At 35.3% G+C, this 15,181-nt stretch overlaps 3 protein-coding genes across 4 annotated transcripts; 1 reads left to right on the top strand and 2 right to left on the bottom strand.

Annotated features, from left to right (window-relative positions):
- Window positions 1-61: 61 nt before the first annotated feature.
- LOC111788774 (DUF21 domain-containing protein At1g47330) lies at window positions 62-4,747 on the bottom strand. The gene is made up of 12 exons (XM_023669269.1): window positions 4,281-4,747; window positions 3,940-4,016; window positions 3,767-3,850; window positions 3,573-3,686; window positions 3,283-3,369; window positions 2,975-3,114; window positions 2,771-2,858; window positions 2,046-2,119; window positions 1,835-1,950; window positions 1,165-1,430; window positions 803-849; window positions 62-601 (listed from the first exon to the last, which is right to left on the bottom strand). The coding sequence occupies exons 1-12, from the start codon at window positions 4,456-4,458 to the stop codon at window positions 523-525; spliced, it is 1,350 nt and encodes a 449-aa protein (XP_023525037.1). The 5' UTR covers window positions 4,459-4,747; the 3' UTR covers window positions 62-522.
- A 363-nt stretch (window positions 4,748-5,110) lies between these two features.
- LOC111788770 (probable LRR receptor-like serine/threonine-protein kinase At2g16250) lies at window positions 5,111-9,676 on the bottom strand. Of its 2 annotated transcripts, XM_023669263.1 has the most exons (5): window positions 9,479-9,676; window positions 6,981-9,016; window positions 6,257-6,385; window positions 6,070-6,092; window positions 5,111-5,885 (listed from the first exon to the last, which is right to left on the bottom strand). In XM_023669263.1, the coding sequence occupies exons 2-5, from the start codon at window positions 8,894-8,896 to the stop codon at window positions 5,308-5,310; spliced, it is 2,646 nt and encodes an 881-aa protein (XP_023525031.1). In that variant the 5' UTR covers window positions 8,897-9,016; window positions 9,479-9,676; the 3' UTR covers window positions 5,111-5,307. The 2 variants fall into 2 exon arrangements, with proteins under 2 accessions (XP_023525031.1, XP_023525030.1); XM_023669262.1 differs by having other exon boundaries at window positions 6,981-9,676.
- A 3,910-nt stretch (window positions 9,677-13,586) lies between these two features.
- Window positions 13,587-14,437, top strand: LOC111788769 (protein RADIALIS-like 3). The gene is made up of 2 exons (XM_023669261.1): window positions 13,587-13,893; window positions 14,233-14,437. Exons 1-2 carry the CDS (start codon window positions 13,634-13,636, stop codon window positions 14,255-14,257), a joined length of 285 nt encoding a protein of 94 aa, XP_023525029.1. The 5' UTR covers window positions 13,587-13,633; the 3' UTR covers window positions 14,258-14,437.
- Window positions 14,438-15,181: the final 744 nt, after the last annotated feature.

The raw sequence follows: 15,181 nt of genomic DNA, 5'->3' as shown, positions 1-15,181 counted from the left end.
CATTATCATCACGACTCAATGGTCAAGACGAGCTACCAAGCAAAAATGAAAAAACACTTTATAGAATATCCTCTTTCATAATAAACTTTCAATTTGAATATGATGTAGAACCCATTACAAAAATCAAATTGCTATGCGACATAATGATATCAAGAGTTGGTATTCCATACCAAAAACAACTATATGTCACTTAATTGATACACTTGCTTTGGATTGAAGATAACTACATATTATTCTTATACAATCAAAGAACGTCATTTCCAAAATGCAATCATCTAACCTTGGGAAAATATACATCTCTATGCCATCATAGAGATAAATTACGCTACAGCTAACTCTTATCTAGATTTCACCTTCCATTCTTCCAGTTTAAATCTCTTGTATGATTAAAAGAAAAAAGTTTTAGTAAAACCTGACTATCGAAGGCAGGCATAGTGAAGAGAGTGGGGAAGAGCTGCAGTAGCCAATTCGGAAGACCCCGTGAAAACTTGTCCGACCCGGCATTGCTGGGTAACAAAGCAGTCACGTATTAACATTTGGGGAAAGCTGAGGTGGATTGGTGCTTGGTTTTTCCGGAGATGGTTGCATGTTGATTTTTATTCTGCATTTGGAAGAATTCCGTTTAATTTTTGTGATCATCCAACAAAAACATCAAATGATTTCATAAGAAATATATTTACAACAACAAAATGGATCCAATCCTTAGATTTGTAATGGTGCAATCTCAGCAAGAAAGCAAAACCATGCACGAGTTCGAGTTCGAGTCCGGGTTCTTAACTTTTCTAAAGCTAGTAAGATGTACCTGTTGTGGATATTGACATACTCGTCTGTCTCGTCTAATATCTCCTCCTGACATAAGAATATATGACACGCAAGATCAAATTCAAATAATGGGTAAGATGGATGATTTAACAGTAACATACAGCCAACCAGCTCAATACAAACTAACTAATCCATTTTTATGAAGCCAATAACTTAGACAACAATCAAGGAGCTGGTATCCGAAAAAGAAAAGGCACAATGTCTTCGACTTAAGATGTTAACCACCAGACATCCTAACATACCAACATTTTCGATATGGAGGATGACACTGCAGCGCATGCAGAGATAACCTCCCAACTTTAGAAGCCATGCTTAGGTGCAAGTTACAGAAAAATTCCTTACCTGAAGAAGTTCTTCAATCACATCCTCCATAGTAATGACACCAACCACCTCTTCACCAGGTGGTAAGACAGGAAGAGGCGCATTTTCGACATCTAAAATGCAGAATGAACAACCTCTGTGTCGTTTTTTAAAGGCAGGAGTAGCTGGTGGACTTTTCTTCGTCTGTTCGCCCCCGGCCTTTTCAGCTATTGTTTGAGCATCAACTAATTCCATTTTCATCGCTAAATTATGAGTAGCAGCACCAGCAGTTGAGTCAACACCATTGTCTGAGAATCAACCAGACAAGAAAAGGAAATGTCAAAAGTAACAATAGATTCACAGTGAAAGCAGCACAACTAAGAGCATTTGATGTGAATCCCCTGTAATTGGTGGATCTAATACGATACCAAGGAATTTGGAAACAGGGAAAGCATTAAAAAGAGGCGGAGCTCAATGACTCGAGCAAATATGAGTTCAAGCTAACCAATGTCTAGAACCTTAACAAATTTGGATGAGAAATACTATGAACGTAAAATCTGAGCCATAAAGGAATGGACAGCATAGACAACAAATTTAAAATTTATGTGATCTCAAGCCCAACTGCCCTAAACATGACTGGATAGTCTATTGTTCATAATTACTTTCTTTTTATCCAATTATAAGAACTCGCAGCTTTTTTGCACATCCTAACCTTTTTTCAGCAATGCCTCAGATTGGTAGCCATGTTTCTTGAATACCACAGCAATGTGACTATGGCCCTTTTGAAATTCATTTAAAATGTCATATAGAGGCATGTCTTCAGAAACCCTGAAGTAGTTGAAGGAATGAAAACTGGTCAAGCTTGGTCATCAGGTAATTTCAACTGAAGGCATAAAGAGAGAAGCAAGTGATATTCTCCTTACCGTGGAATTTTTCTAATAATCATTTTTCTAAGGAGAACTCTATCTTCTGGATCAACAGTTAACAGATTTTTAACCTGCAAGATGTTCAAGATGGAGCAAATGAGCAGATGCTGCATTCCATGGACTATATCTCAAGTCCAACTATCATTGGCACAATAAACACACACCAAATGAATATATATATATATGTGTGTCAGTCAGGAATGAAAACAAATTTCACTAACTTCGACTCACTTGAATAAACATATTGAAAAACATATGCCAGAGCAACCCGCAAATTAGAGGTACACCATTCAAACTAATCATATCTGCTCAATTAGGCTTTGTACTTGGTTTATATGTTGCAAATTTTAATTTGAAACAACTCAGCTTGACCAAGGCTCTCTATTTTCCTAATCGTTGGTCGGCAGTCTAACAATTTAGCTCACATTCTTAAACTCCTTTGTCCAAAAGTATAGCATAGCGAAAGTTCACTAATTTGTGCAAGAGCTGGTTTATGGTGTATGCAAGGTACTTCAGCTTTGCATGTTTAGTATCACTGATTTTTAAAATCGGGAAGCAAGAGGGACCTGTGAATTCCCTCTTAGCCATTTCTGAATTTCATTCTTAGCTCCCATTATCCCACTATTAGGAGCCACGACAGAAAAGGCAAGAAAGAGAATTCATTTCAACCTATCAAGAAATGTTATTGTTTGTCATATCTATGGATGATGCAAATGAATTACCAGAACTAGTCCAATTATGTTTTTTGGATCTCCAGAATAAACAGGAACTCGACTATGGCCTTTCGTCATAATAGCATTGAGCGTCTCCCTGCCCATATAGAGAAAGGGCTTTAGAAAAAAGAAATAACGAGCAAACCAAGCGAGACCGACACAAGAACTGAAATTTTAAAATTAAAAAAATATATATATATATTAGAAACCCACAAATCAAGAGTTGCATCCAGATCAAGGGAAAATGCATTTGATATCGATGTCATGGCATCTTTGGCTGTCTTTTCTGTCAATTCAAGTGCCCCAGCAATGATAGTAGTCTCATCGTGAGTTAAATCTCCACCTTTTCCAGCCTAAGCCAACATAGATTTTATACACCATAATCATCAGATAAACTTGAATGGAGTAAGAGGAAAATCAGAGCACACATAAGGATAATATTCCTTTAGAGCACTCAGATCCAAGCATATTAATTCATTCAACTGATGCCCATGACTACATGCCCAAGTTGATTGACAAACCTCATTGCCATGAAAGTTCACAAAAGTCTTGAGCTCTGCTCTCCTCAAGAGTACAGCGTGCCCTTTACCCAACATCCAATCAAGAACCTAAATTTCGAAAAAGAAACCAAATGAGTGACTCAGTAAATTTATTGGTTCCTTGTAGCTATATAAGATACTCAAAAAAGCTTCCCAAATATCATGTAAATAGGGCCAAAAAACTATTATCCTATCATTCTCAGTCTACAATTTTCATTTCCTTGCTTAGAACTTAGAAGAGGTAAGGGCAATGATCATTTCCACTAGTTTACCTTACTAATTGGATATGAAATGGGAAAGAAAATCATGAGAAGAACGCGAACAAAAGGTGCCATTATTGCCCCAACTTTCAACCCATAACGAGTGCAAATTGCTTGCGGTAATATCTGCAGTGAAGTATACGTCACATAAACAGAATAATATCCAAATGTACAAATTATTTTCGGATAGGTCGGATCAGAAGTACCTCTCCAAACATGAGAATAAGAGTAACCGAGACAAGGACTGCCAGCCAAGGAGGTACGATCATGTCTAAGAATATCGGAAGAGCCTGCAGGAGGGACACATACAACAACGTTAAGTTTAATTAGCAAATTATGCAAGCTCCACAAACAGAGATGTGCAAATGTAGCTACTAACCTCCATTGCCAAAGAGTTACCAATCAAAAGTGTGCAAAGCAGAAGATGCTGATTCTTTACCACTGGCAATATCTTAGCTGCCAAAGAAATCACAACAATGTTACTTCCCAATCAACCTATCCACTCAGTTCATAAGCATGCAGACAAACACAACTACCTAATTCCCCGTTCCTAAACACAGTATTGCATAATTTCAATAGCCAACAGGCCCTAACAAATTACAAACAATGAAAAGGTTCCTGAAACGCCAAGAACATTCAGGTGATAAGCCCTCTGAGATCACCAGGATTCAAGTAGGTTCAAAATGAATTTCAAGAGCTGTGGGAAGTGATAGAGATTACCAGCATGTTTGCGATCCTGAGGGCGGCCAGACTTTATAAGAACTTCGAGGTCAACGAGGCCAAGAGACATGAGACCCAAAGTGAGCCCAGCCATGAGTCCAGCGAAGGCCACCAGTCCTACGATTATCAACAGGAACAGAAAGAACTTCGACTCACAACACCGAACATCTTCCGCCATAGCTCTCTCTCTCTCTCTCTCCTCTTCTCTAGCAGAAAATTCGCAGCCGCAGGAGCTTGTCCCCTCGCCTTTTCAGCTATCACTTATCCTTTCACGCACAATCTCAGCGAAGAAGGTGATTGGCTTCTACTTTCTCGACTATGAACTTTCTCTCGAGACGAATTTTCCTCGACAATCGCAGGGAATCGCAGTCTGCTACTGACAGAATATAAATATTTTCTTCTCTTTTAGCAGAGAAATTCCCCTTTTTCCCTCGCACAAAGCATACCCAAACACATGAATGAATGAAAGAGAAAACACAGAGACGCTATGGCCCACGCTCCTGACTTCGCGGTTAATGAGACAGCGATTCCTGACCGTCCGATCGGGATAAGTTTGGAAGACGTGTTTTGATTCTCATTTCATCAGTTCGTCCTTGAAGTGGGTCCCGCGCTATTCTTCCCCTCTTGCCAGTGCTAATTGCCACGCATGTCTAATAAATTATAATAAATTCATCGTGGACTACGTGGATATTCTTTTTTTACCTAAAACTTTAATTTCATATAAATGCTTAAAAATTGGGAAAATAATTTTAGAAAACTATTTCATAGTTTATATATTTTATTCCACAAAAAAACTATTTCGAACAATATAACGACATAAATTTCATGAATAAACAGTAATGTCTTTCCTTTAATAATAAGACTAATCTGTAGATATAATAAACAGTAATGTTTATTTAGATTTCCATTGATTACTGTTCTGTCCAACAAACTAAACGGCAGCATGGATGAAGCAATAGCTTCCCCACCAATTTCCCGCCATTTAAATTCTCTCAAAGGAATGATTACCATATTAAGGTTGTTCGAACTAGTCTTGCCTCTCGACGTCTCGAAATTCTTCTGGTTCGGGGACGATTTCGCTGGATAGCCTTTTATTTGAAGACAAGAAATCATATCCACAGCTGCCATATGAGCTTATTCTTCCGGGTTGTTTTGAGCCACCACTGCCACATTCTCTATGTACATCTGATGAGCTGTGTCTCCAGCTACCATGAAAAGCAGCACTCCAAGATGTTCTTGATGAAGTTGTGCGCAGCCTGCCGGAGCTAGAGCTTTCTTCCCTGATTACTCTCAAAGGATTTTCCAATGCTTTAAGGATGTATCTCATCAGGGGTCGTCTAGACGGTTTCGGGTTCAGACATAACTTGGCGATGATCGCCATTGCCCATACCTCTTCCAGAAGATCGTCGTCGATCATCAACGACGGATCGACTATCTTTGTTATGAGTTCCTTATCATGGATACTTATGTTAGATAAGGTGTATTCCAGCCACTCCTTTGTTGTAGAATCTTCTGCTTTGCTGATACCAAGCTTTCCCGTTACAAGTTCTAATAACACTTTACCAAAACAGTAAATGTCTAGCGAACAGGATGCTTGTGAGGGCCCTGTATACAACAAATTAGTAATAATGTCACACTTCCAGAGCTCAATACAGGAATGGAAAATCATTCAGTTGAAAGAAACATGAACATTGACTAACGAATAGTGAATTTTCTCTACTGTTCTAACTCTAAGTCTTCAAGCTATGAACGTATAATTAAAAAGAGAGATCTCAGAAGGAATACGCACCAGAAGAGCTTTGTTCGGAGCTTCTGCAAAGGAGAATCAAGAAGATGCCATTAGAATTTACGCATAGTATAAGAAAAATGATTGACAGAGTAGCACATTATAGGGATTCTATTTGTTTTTTCAATTAAATCGACTTTTTTGCGCCAAAAAACAGAAGCTTGTTCATAATTCTACTTGAGATACATACTGTTGTGTTCTCCTTAATCTCGAGAAGACATTATGGTGCTGATCCCCTCCTAGAACACAGGCCTCACTCAAGCTTCCAAGACGCACTTCGAATTTGTCATCAAGGAGGATACTGCTTGCTAGAATATCTCTTCATCCATTCAAGAAAAGAAAAGTTAATATATTGTTTGTAGACAGTATATACAAAAGGTCACATGGTGCTTCTGCTATGTCAATTGAAAAGCAGAACATAAGAGTGAATCTACTGTACTATAATTAAAGGTAACGGTTCATGAAATCATTGGCCAAATGTATTATACTAGTACATGTTCTATAAGTAGATGCCTCCCTCTAACAGCCCAAATCCGCTACTAACAGATATTGTTCGCTCTGTTAGAGAGAGGTCTCTACACCCTTATAATGAATGTTTTGTTCTCATCTCCAACTGATGTGGGAACTCACAATCCACCTCCCTTGGAGGTCCAGCGTCCTCGCTGGCACACCACTCGGTGTTTGGCTCTGATACCATTTGTAACAGCTCAAATCCACCCCTAACAGATATTGTCACTTTGGCCCGTTACGTATCGCCATCAGCCTCACGGTTTTAAAACACGTCTTTGATTGATACCTGTGGATGAGAGGTTTCCACACCCTTATAAGGAATGTTTCGTTCTACTCTCCAACGAATGTGGGATCTCACACATATAAAGTTTATAATACCGTAAGGAAAGCTTGTTGATTGATACCTGTGGACGAGAGGAGGGTTACATTCATGATGCAGGTAAGATAGGGCCTCAGCCGCTCCTATTGCTATTTTCAGTCTGATAATCCAATCCAGGGACTGCACGGTGTCATCTTCTGAACTGGAAACCTTCTGCAAGCAATTAGCCAAGTCCCCATTTGGCATACATTTGTACACCAAGAGCTTTTCATCCTCGCGCTCAAAGCAGTGCCCCAAGACTGGAACAAATCTCATATGCGATACTTTGCTGAAAAAGTCTAGTTCTAGAGAGTACCTTTCATTCTTCAAATACTGCATATTTACCTTTTTAATCACTACAGGAAGGCCACTCTCCAGGAACCCCTTGTAGAGATCTCCAGAGTGACCATGTTTTAAAAGATTGTCTTCGCTGAAATTCCCAGTGCTTTGTAGCATCTGCTCATAAGTAAATGAATCTCCCAGACCAGCGAAGTAGAGCGGTTCCTTTGGAAGTGAAGGACTGGCTTCATCATTAGATTTTGCTCTCTTATTTGCTTTACCTTTGCCACATATTTTCAAGAACAATACGAGGATAACCACAAAAATAACAACGAGGCCCAATCCACCAAATAGTCCCACCATTATGAACTTCAAGCGATTGTTTTTAACATAACGATGCACTAGTTCGTCCGGATTTCCTTCTCCAAACCCTTCAAAAGTTAAGGTTTTCCCAGAGTAGAAGAGGCTACAATCCTCAAAATTTCTTTGATTTGGCACCATTTTCAGGCAGTTTCCTCGGAGGCTAACATTATGACTCTTGTTCTGTACAACACCCTGGAAATAGTTTCCTGATAAATCGATTGACCCATGGAATTCGAAGGGTAGATTTAGATGACCAAACAGAAAATTGTTTGAGAAATTGAATACAGCAACACTGTTTGGAACAAAACTTGGCGAGCTACCCGTCAAGATGTTGTTAGATACATCCAGAAACTTCAATTTGGGGTGTGCTAGCAAGTCACGATTAAGACCGCCATCAAGTTTATTTCCTCTCAAAGCCAATACTTGTAACTGAGAAAGACTTCGAAACAAATCATCTGGCAAATGGCCCTCTAAGCCGTTATCTCCAATATACATCTTTTCCAAATTCCTTAACCCCTTCAAATTCACAGGTAGCACACCCGTTAGCGAATTCATGCTAAGATCAAACACCAGTAGTGCTGATAGATTACCCAGTTCACTTGGTATGGATGCTGTTAAACTGTTGTCCGAAAGATTCAACACTTGTAGTTTACTAAGAGTGCCTAAATTGGGTGGGATCGGTCCAGATAAAAAATTCGAGGCAAGTTCAAGCCGTGTAAGATTGTTAAGAGATGAAAAAATGGGAGGTATTGACCCAGTAAGCAGATTTCTCGAGAGATCAAGAACAGATAACTGAGATAACTGTCCGATTGCAGAAGGCATACTACCAGTAAGACTATTACCAGATAAATGAAGAACAGTGAGCTTACTTAAATTGCCAATGGAGGAGGGTATTGGGCCAGCAATCGAAGAAGAGCTTAGATCAAGCACTTGAAGCGTAACAAGAGACTGACCGAACCAGTCCGGAATGGAGCCAGGAAGTAAGAAACCAGAAGCGTTGAATGAGACCAAGGCGGTAAAATTCGCAAGCGCATCGACGGCGAAACGAGGGCTGATCAGCCTACTACGAGTTCGCTTCAGTCCTGATACGGTGATCCCAACAACTCGACCGGCTTTGCACTGAACTCCGGTCCAAGAGGAACAGGGCTCGGCTTTTATAGGCCAATCTTTGCCTCTTAACCCTAACGATGATCGGAGACCAAATAACGCCGTCCAGTCCGCACTGGAGTTCAACGAATCCGTCTGACCTAAACCACACTGAATTAATAACAATAATAAAACTACATCTAGCAGATACCGCCGGTGAGCTTGAAATTCCATCGCCGTCTGGTAATGTGGAAGGAAACAGGAAACTCACAGTGGATTTTGAAGTTTCATTCAAAACTCCATCGCCTCCGACGGTCCACGACCTCCTCTAAGTTGAGCAACTTCCAGTCAAATCTGAAATCAATAGAGTCCGCCAATTTAACGCTCTTATTAAATATCACCTCCAATCACAAGCGATGATTCTACGTTCTATTGTGAACCGCCATAAATTCCAACACAAAGTCACCAACAGAAAAATAATGAAACAATTATTTACTTCACTTTCCGCTAGGCGTTCTTTGTTTCAATTCACAGTTCTACTCGTCAATCAGACAGAGAGAAAGAGAGAGGAAACTAAATGATCGAGAAAGTGAAAGACGCCGAATGTCAATAATTGCATCGATTAAAGAACAGGTAGCTGGTTTCAGCAGAATTTGAGATCCTTGCCCCCAAAAACTTTCTGGTGGAGATTTTTCAGAGACTCAATAAATGACTGATTATCTCATTCATAGCAACTGAGCGCACATTAATCGCAATAAAGAGAGACAGAACGCCATTGTTAAACAATTCAAGCTGCTCATCCAATTCATACCTTACCTTTAACTTTATTTGATTTTTCCTTTCCCAGAAGTGGACGACTGAAAGAAACTCCACGAAAGAAGAATCCAAACAGACTTTGGATTCCATTTGATCATCATCATCGTTGCCTGTAACAATACTATCTATAATTTACTTTTGTCGCATTGGAAATTATACATAGAAATACCATATTAATACGCAATCTCCTTAAGAAATTGAGAATTCTTGATTGATCTCTTATACCTGAGAGAAAACGGCCCTTATTTTAATTTTATATGAACATAATCTCTTATAGATATATTATAATGTTATGGCTCAATCACTGGTTTGTATCTTCTCGATCGAAAAAGAATTGTATATTGTATTATTTTTAAATATTATTACAGCAAGTTAACAGGGTTGAAACTTGTGATTATGTGTATGTTTTGTTGGATGAAAGTCTCACACATCGACTAATTTAGAGAGTGATCATCTGTTTATAATCAATTAATTCTATTTTCATTAGTACGAGGTATTTTGAGAAAGTACAAAGCAAAACCATGAGAACTTATGCTCAAAATGAACAATATCATATCTTTGTGGAGATCCGTGATTCCTAACATGTTTAATATTGTATTTTTTACAAATATGCATATTCATTTTCGGTAACTCAATCATACAAATTACATGGTCAATCATATTTCAGTCTTGACAGTTATAAACATGATCTTGACGAATGGTCATACATTATCGGAATCGGCATGTGGTCATACGCAATCTATCTTGGACAAGCATGATTAGAACATCCGACAAACATGACCGTACCACCAATTACCCAACGTCCCAATTTCAACCCAACCTTTAATAATTGTTGTGATTATTTAAAATATTATTGCATGCAGTTATAAAATAAAAATGTAATAAATAAACATATGAGACATAAAATGATTAGCTCGAAAAAGAATAGGACATTTGTATATCTACTAAATATCCATAGTACACGAAATTCAATTGAAATGTTGGTGCATCCGTATTTATATACTTTATATTAAAAAATATATATTAAAATAATAATAAATAATAATATTTAGTTGGGGGCTGCGAAAATTGAAATGATTTGAATGTATTGCGTACGGTCAATTACCCAACCACAACATAAAGTCAGATGAGTGGACCATCCAACGTGTAACGCATTCCCTTCGAGTTGTCCTACTTGACAACTATGTCTTCATGGGTTAAAACAAAAATTGTAAATTTATTTCCAAATAATCAAAATCATTTTAAAAATTAATATATTCACTCCAAATCATTTTAATATTTAATTTTATAAAATTTATTTTTGAATAATGAGACGCATGTATAAAGCAGTTTTTTAATAAATAATAATAATTTTAACTATTTTAAAATAACTAAAAAAATTCTTAATTCTTTATTAATTCTTCATTAATCCCTTCTTAATTTACTAACCTTACGTGTGCGGGTCTTTGCAGGATTTTAAGTGGTCCACGGCGGTCGAAACCAATAAAAAAAGAGACACAATTGACTTAGTCTTTCTGTGCATCGTCTAAACAACATGTGGGCAATCCCTAATTTTTAATTTTTTCCGTAGGACGTTGACGTGGATGTCAACGTCAAATTATTGCATTCAAACGTACCTTAATTTACATTTTTGTCCTCGACACGTAGGTGCAAAGAAACTCCATCACTTGGCCCTTTGTAAGAATGGGCAATAATTATGTCTTTGTTTGATATGAAAGCCATTGCCAAATTTATGAATAATATTCAATAATAATAAGGAAACTACAATCATTTAAAAAAAAAATATATAAATATCAGGAGAAATTTTTGATTTAATTCTCACATTTTTATTTATAAATTAATTCCAAGCACTTTAAATGTATGTAATAGTTGGGCTCTGTCTTTATCAGCTATTGGGCCTTAATGTAAATTGAGGCCCAGCCCAATTAATCTTCACGAGGATTGATACTCGCCGATGATGTATGGGCATAGAATCAATTCCTACGGGAAAAGGTTATGAGATTCATTCGAACGTCCAATTGCATGTAATAAAATAAAATAAAATAGAGAAAAATAATAACAAATAAATATGAATTTAAAAATTAAAAGGAGAATTAAACATTCATGACCTTTAGAAAAGGTAACAAGTCGCTTCGTGTTCGTCAAAGTTAAAAAAGTTTAGTGAAAATTACGTTTCATTTGTGATAAACGATAAGAATTTCAATTTCATACTCGTGTAAATCACCTTTTTATAAAACCATGGCTCGTCGCTGCTGTCATCTGAACAAGACTAAAGTTGCTATCAGCACGGTTGCTAATCCTGACAACGAAAGAAGAATACCATATTGCTAATTAACGGCGTTAAAACAAATTTGAAATGAAAATGATATGAATCTTGCTTTTGCTTATGGAGAAAGCAGTTCATGTTGAAGAACTGAAAAATTGAATTTGTTGGCGTAAAAGTCAGTGATTATTCTGCCTCGGAATCAGGCACAGACGAGCGGTCCTACCATAGGAAAAGAATTAGAGATAGAGTGTGGGACCGACTTTGAAAATGACGAAAAAAAGCGATGAACAGAGATTTTTATTCCTATGTTCGAAACTAAAACTTTAGGGTTGTTCAATAAAAGAAATAAGATTTTAATTTTTTCTTTTTCGGTAGAGGAGACCAAAAAATACCGGTGAATTCACGTATATACCCACTTTAAAAATAAAAAAAATAAATAAAAATAAAAAGAATAGAAAATTGCATGAGACAGTGGAAGATTAGGATAACATTATCTTGCTAATTAATATCCATGGAGAATGGCATATGTTCCTTATGTCCCATATGGCCTAAGATTGACTCTCAATCTCATCTTAGACTTGACATAATATGCCCACTCAACCACATAAAACCTTAAATTAATATAAATTTAGTTCAGTTTAAAATTAGCCGTTAGTAACATAAGTGTTAAATTAGCCAACTAAAATCTTAAAAATACGAAATTAAAAATTAAAGCCTAATTTTATAAGGAATAAAAACCACCATTTTATTGCACACATAAAAAATAAAAAGTAAAAAAAACAAAACACACAAAAATATATTTTATAATTTAATCAAAATTACAATGTGTGTGGGACGAAATGTCACGGAAAAAACTAAGACCAATATGGAAAAACGTGAAAAGAGGTGGTCACGAGTAAAGTACGGAAAGAATTTTTTTTAACACAAAATTTTTATAATTTGACCAAAATTATAACGTGTTGGACGAAATGTCACGAAAAAAATCAAGGCTGATATGGAAAAACGTGAAAAGAGATGGTCACGAGTGAAGTATGGAAACAGACGGTTACGAGTGAAGTATGAATTGTACCAATATTACACGAAATCGATTAAATCTGTGTTAATTATGTTAAATCATTATTAGACCTAAAAATTTAATTATACCAATACTTTAATATTTTTCGATCGTAAATATAAAATAAAAAGTAATTTTAAAAATGTTAAAAATAAAAATTTTAAAATTTTCTATTCATAATTTAGTTTGATAAAAAAAATGTTAAATAAAATTGGGAAATTTGTTAAAATAATCATTTGCTTGCTGCGAGCTCGAATTATTTTAACAATTAATATCTCGCACGTGCCAGCAGCATTTCAAGTAATTGGAATGGGTAGTTGATTATTTATTTATTTATTTATTTTTATTTTTTGTCTGCAATTACGGGAAACGTGAGTGGGCAAAAAGCTGTTCAAAATGGGATTTTGAACAAACTTTCTCCGTTAAAGTTCACACGCGTGGAGTTGGTGCCTTTTCTTCCCTTCAGGTTTACGATCTCTAAAATCAGAGATATTTATATATTTTTTTAAAAAAATTCAACATTTCTAAAATTTATAAGATGCAAAATAAAAATTAATTAAATTATATACATTTTAGAGATTTAATAATTATCTTGTTTTTATTTTAAAATGTTATTAAAAATACAAAAAATGATTAAATTAAATGGTGATTTAGTATTTAGTATTTTTTTTTTTTTTAATTTTAAAAATTGTCACCGTGTTTTCCGTGGAAAGCAACGGGTAAAAGGCAAATAACGTTGAACCCACTTGCGCCATATTCCGTCTCTGTTTCTCAAGTATTTAAGCATCAGAAATGGCAGCCAGTTCTGTCATAAAATTTCAACCACTGCGATACGATGGCCTCTGGATCGAAATGGACGGCGAAACAGAACAAAATGTTCGAAAATGCTTTAGCCATCTACGACAGAGACACGCCGGAGCGGTGGAACAACCTCGCCAGAGCCGTCGGCGGGAAGACGGCGGAGGAAGTGAAACGGCACTACGAGAATCTCGTTGAAGACGTCAACAAGATCGAAAGTGGCCAAGTTCCTTTCCCCGCTTACACAAAATCCGAACCCGCCGGCACAGGATTTCGCTTTGTTGACGAAGAACAGCGGTAACCAAAAAAACCCTTTTCTCCTTTTTCCTTTATTATTATTATTATTATTTTCTTTTTTTGGTAATGTATTTTAAAACTCAAATAAAATCATTACTATGTAAATACATTTGGGTTAAATTATAATGAACTAAATCTTTAATTCAAATTTATTTAATAATAATAATAATAGTTTTGCTACCACATTTTCAAAATTTATACAATTAAAAACTAATTTTAAATTTTATTGAAAATATTAAGATCAATTTTAATTCAAAATACAATCATTTAAATATATATTTTAAGAATATAATTTAAATTTTATAAATTTAAAAAAGGTTTTGTTTGGGATTAATGCAGGATGAGGAGTCTACAGTTGCATTAAGTATGAATTTGGGATGAATGTTGAACACAGGCAGGCTTTAGTTACTGTGAAGGCCAAATGTAGCTACTTTTCTTCAGCCGTATTTACTGTATTTTCTAGTCTTTGTCCCTTTCTCATGAGCTGTCATCCCAAATTGTTCTATATTTAATGAATACATTACTGGTATGAGTTATTAGTGTACTTCCATAATTTATTACTCACATAATTAATTATTTTAATATTTTGAGGTTAAATTAATAAAAACAATTGTATTTTCAACTTTGTAACTTCACAAATATTCATACATTTTTTAAAATTTCAATAATAATAGTATTAAATAAAAAAAAATCTAAAAAAGACTAATTACTTTTGGATAGAAATCATCTATACTTTATTTAAAAAAATATATTTAAATTGCTAAGAGTGTTTTAAAAATACCCTAACTTTAAAAAATAACTTTACCTTTAATAATATGTTTAAAATTTTTAAAACTAGTATTAACACATTTAATCTTTAAAAAAAAAATAAAAAATTATTATTAACCAAAATATGGATAAAAATCGTCAATAGATACTTCATAAATTATCTCCAAATAAAAAGTGTTTTTAAATTATTAATTATTAGTATTTTTTAACTTAAACAAATAAAATAAGGTGTTTTTAATTTAAAGCTATCAATGAATCTTTTGAAAAAAAAAAAATTAACACGTTTGAAAGTCATTTGGTATTTTTTTTATTTTTTTATTTTTATTTTTTGAAGTTGAGATATTTTTGACATTTTTTTTTTAATTTAAATGGTAAAGTTGGGTACTTTTAGTAATTTGTTCTTATTTTAACGTTTATTTTAGTTCAATCGTGAATATGGATTAAATTATCGACCTATAGAAATAATTGTCGATATTTTTATTTGCTAAATTATGATTAGTGGACGAACTTTTAAAATATT

The sequence above is a fragment of the Cucurbita pepo genome, chromosome LG02, assembly GCF_002806865.2.
Source record: "Cucurbita pepo subsp. pepo cultivar mu-cu-16 chromosome LG02, ASM280686v2, whole genome shotgun sequence".
Classification (NCBI taxonomy): domain Eukaryota; kingdom Viridiplantae; phylum Streptophyta; class Magnoliopsida; order Cucurbitales; family Cucurbitaceae; genus Cucurbita; species Cucurbita pepo.
The sequence above is the reverse complement of the archived record's forward strand: the minus strand, read 5'-3'. Positions and strand labels throughout refer to the sequence as shown.

Excerpts from the sequence above, each read along its gene's own strand:
- LOC111788774 (XM_023669269.1), bottom strand. The coding sequence starts at position 4,458 with ATGGCGGAAGATGTTCGGTGTTGTGAGTCGAAGTTCTTTCTGTTCCTG. Across the intron at positions 4,017-4,280 it reads TCAGGATCGCAAACATGCTG|CTAAGATATTGCCAGTGGTA; the intron begins GTAATCTCTATC and ends TTTCTTTGGCAG. Across the intron at positions 2,120-2,770 it reads ACATAATTGGACTAGTTCTG|GTTAAAAATCTGTTAACTGT; the intron begins GTAATTCATTTG and ends AACATCTTGCAG.
- LOC111788770 (XM_023669262.1), bottom strand. The coding sequence starts at position 8,896 with ATGGAATTTCAAGCTCACCGGCGGTATCTGCTAGATGTAGTTTTATTA. Across the intron at positions 6,093-6,256 it reads AGATTAAGGAGAACACAACA|AAGCTCCGAACAAAGCTCTT; the intron begins GTATGTATCTCA and ends TCTCCTTTGCAG. Across the intron at positions 5,886-6,069 it reads CTCCGAACAAAGCTCTTCTG|GGCCCTCACAAGCATCCTGT; the intron begins GTGCGTATTCCT and ends TGTTGTATACAG.
- LOC111788769 (XM_023669261.1), top strand. The coding sequence starts at position 13,634 with ATGGCCTCTGGATCGAAATGGACGGCGAAACAGAACAAAATGTTCGAA. Across the intron at positions 13,894-14,232 it reads TTTGTTGACGAAGAACAGCG|GATGAGGAGTCTACAGTTGC; the intron begins GTAACCAAAAAA and ends GGATTAATGCAG.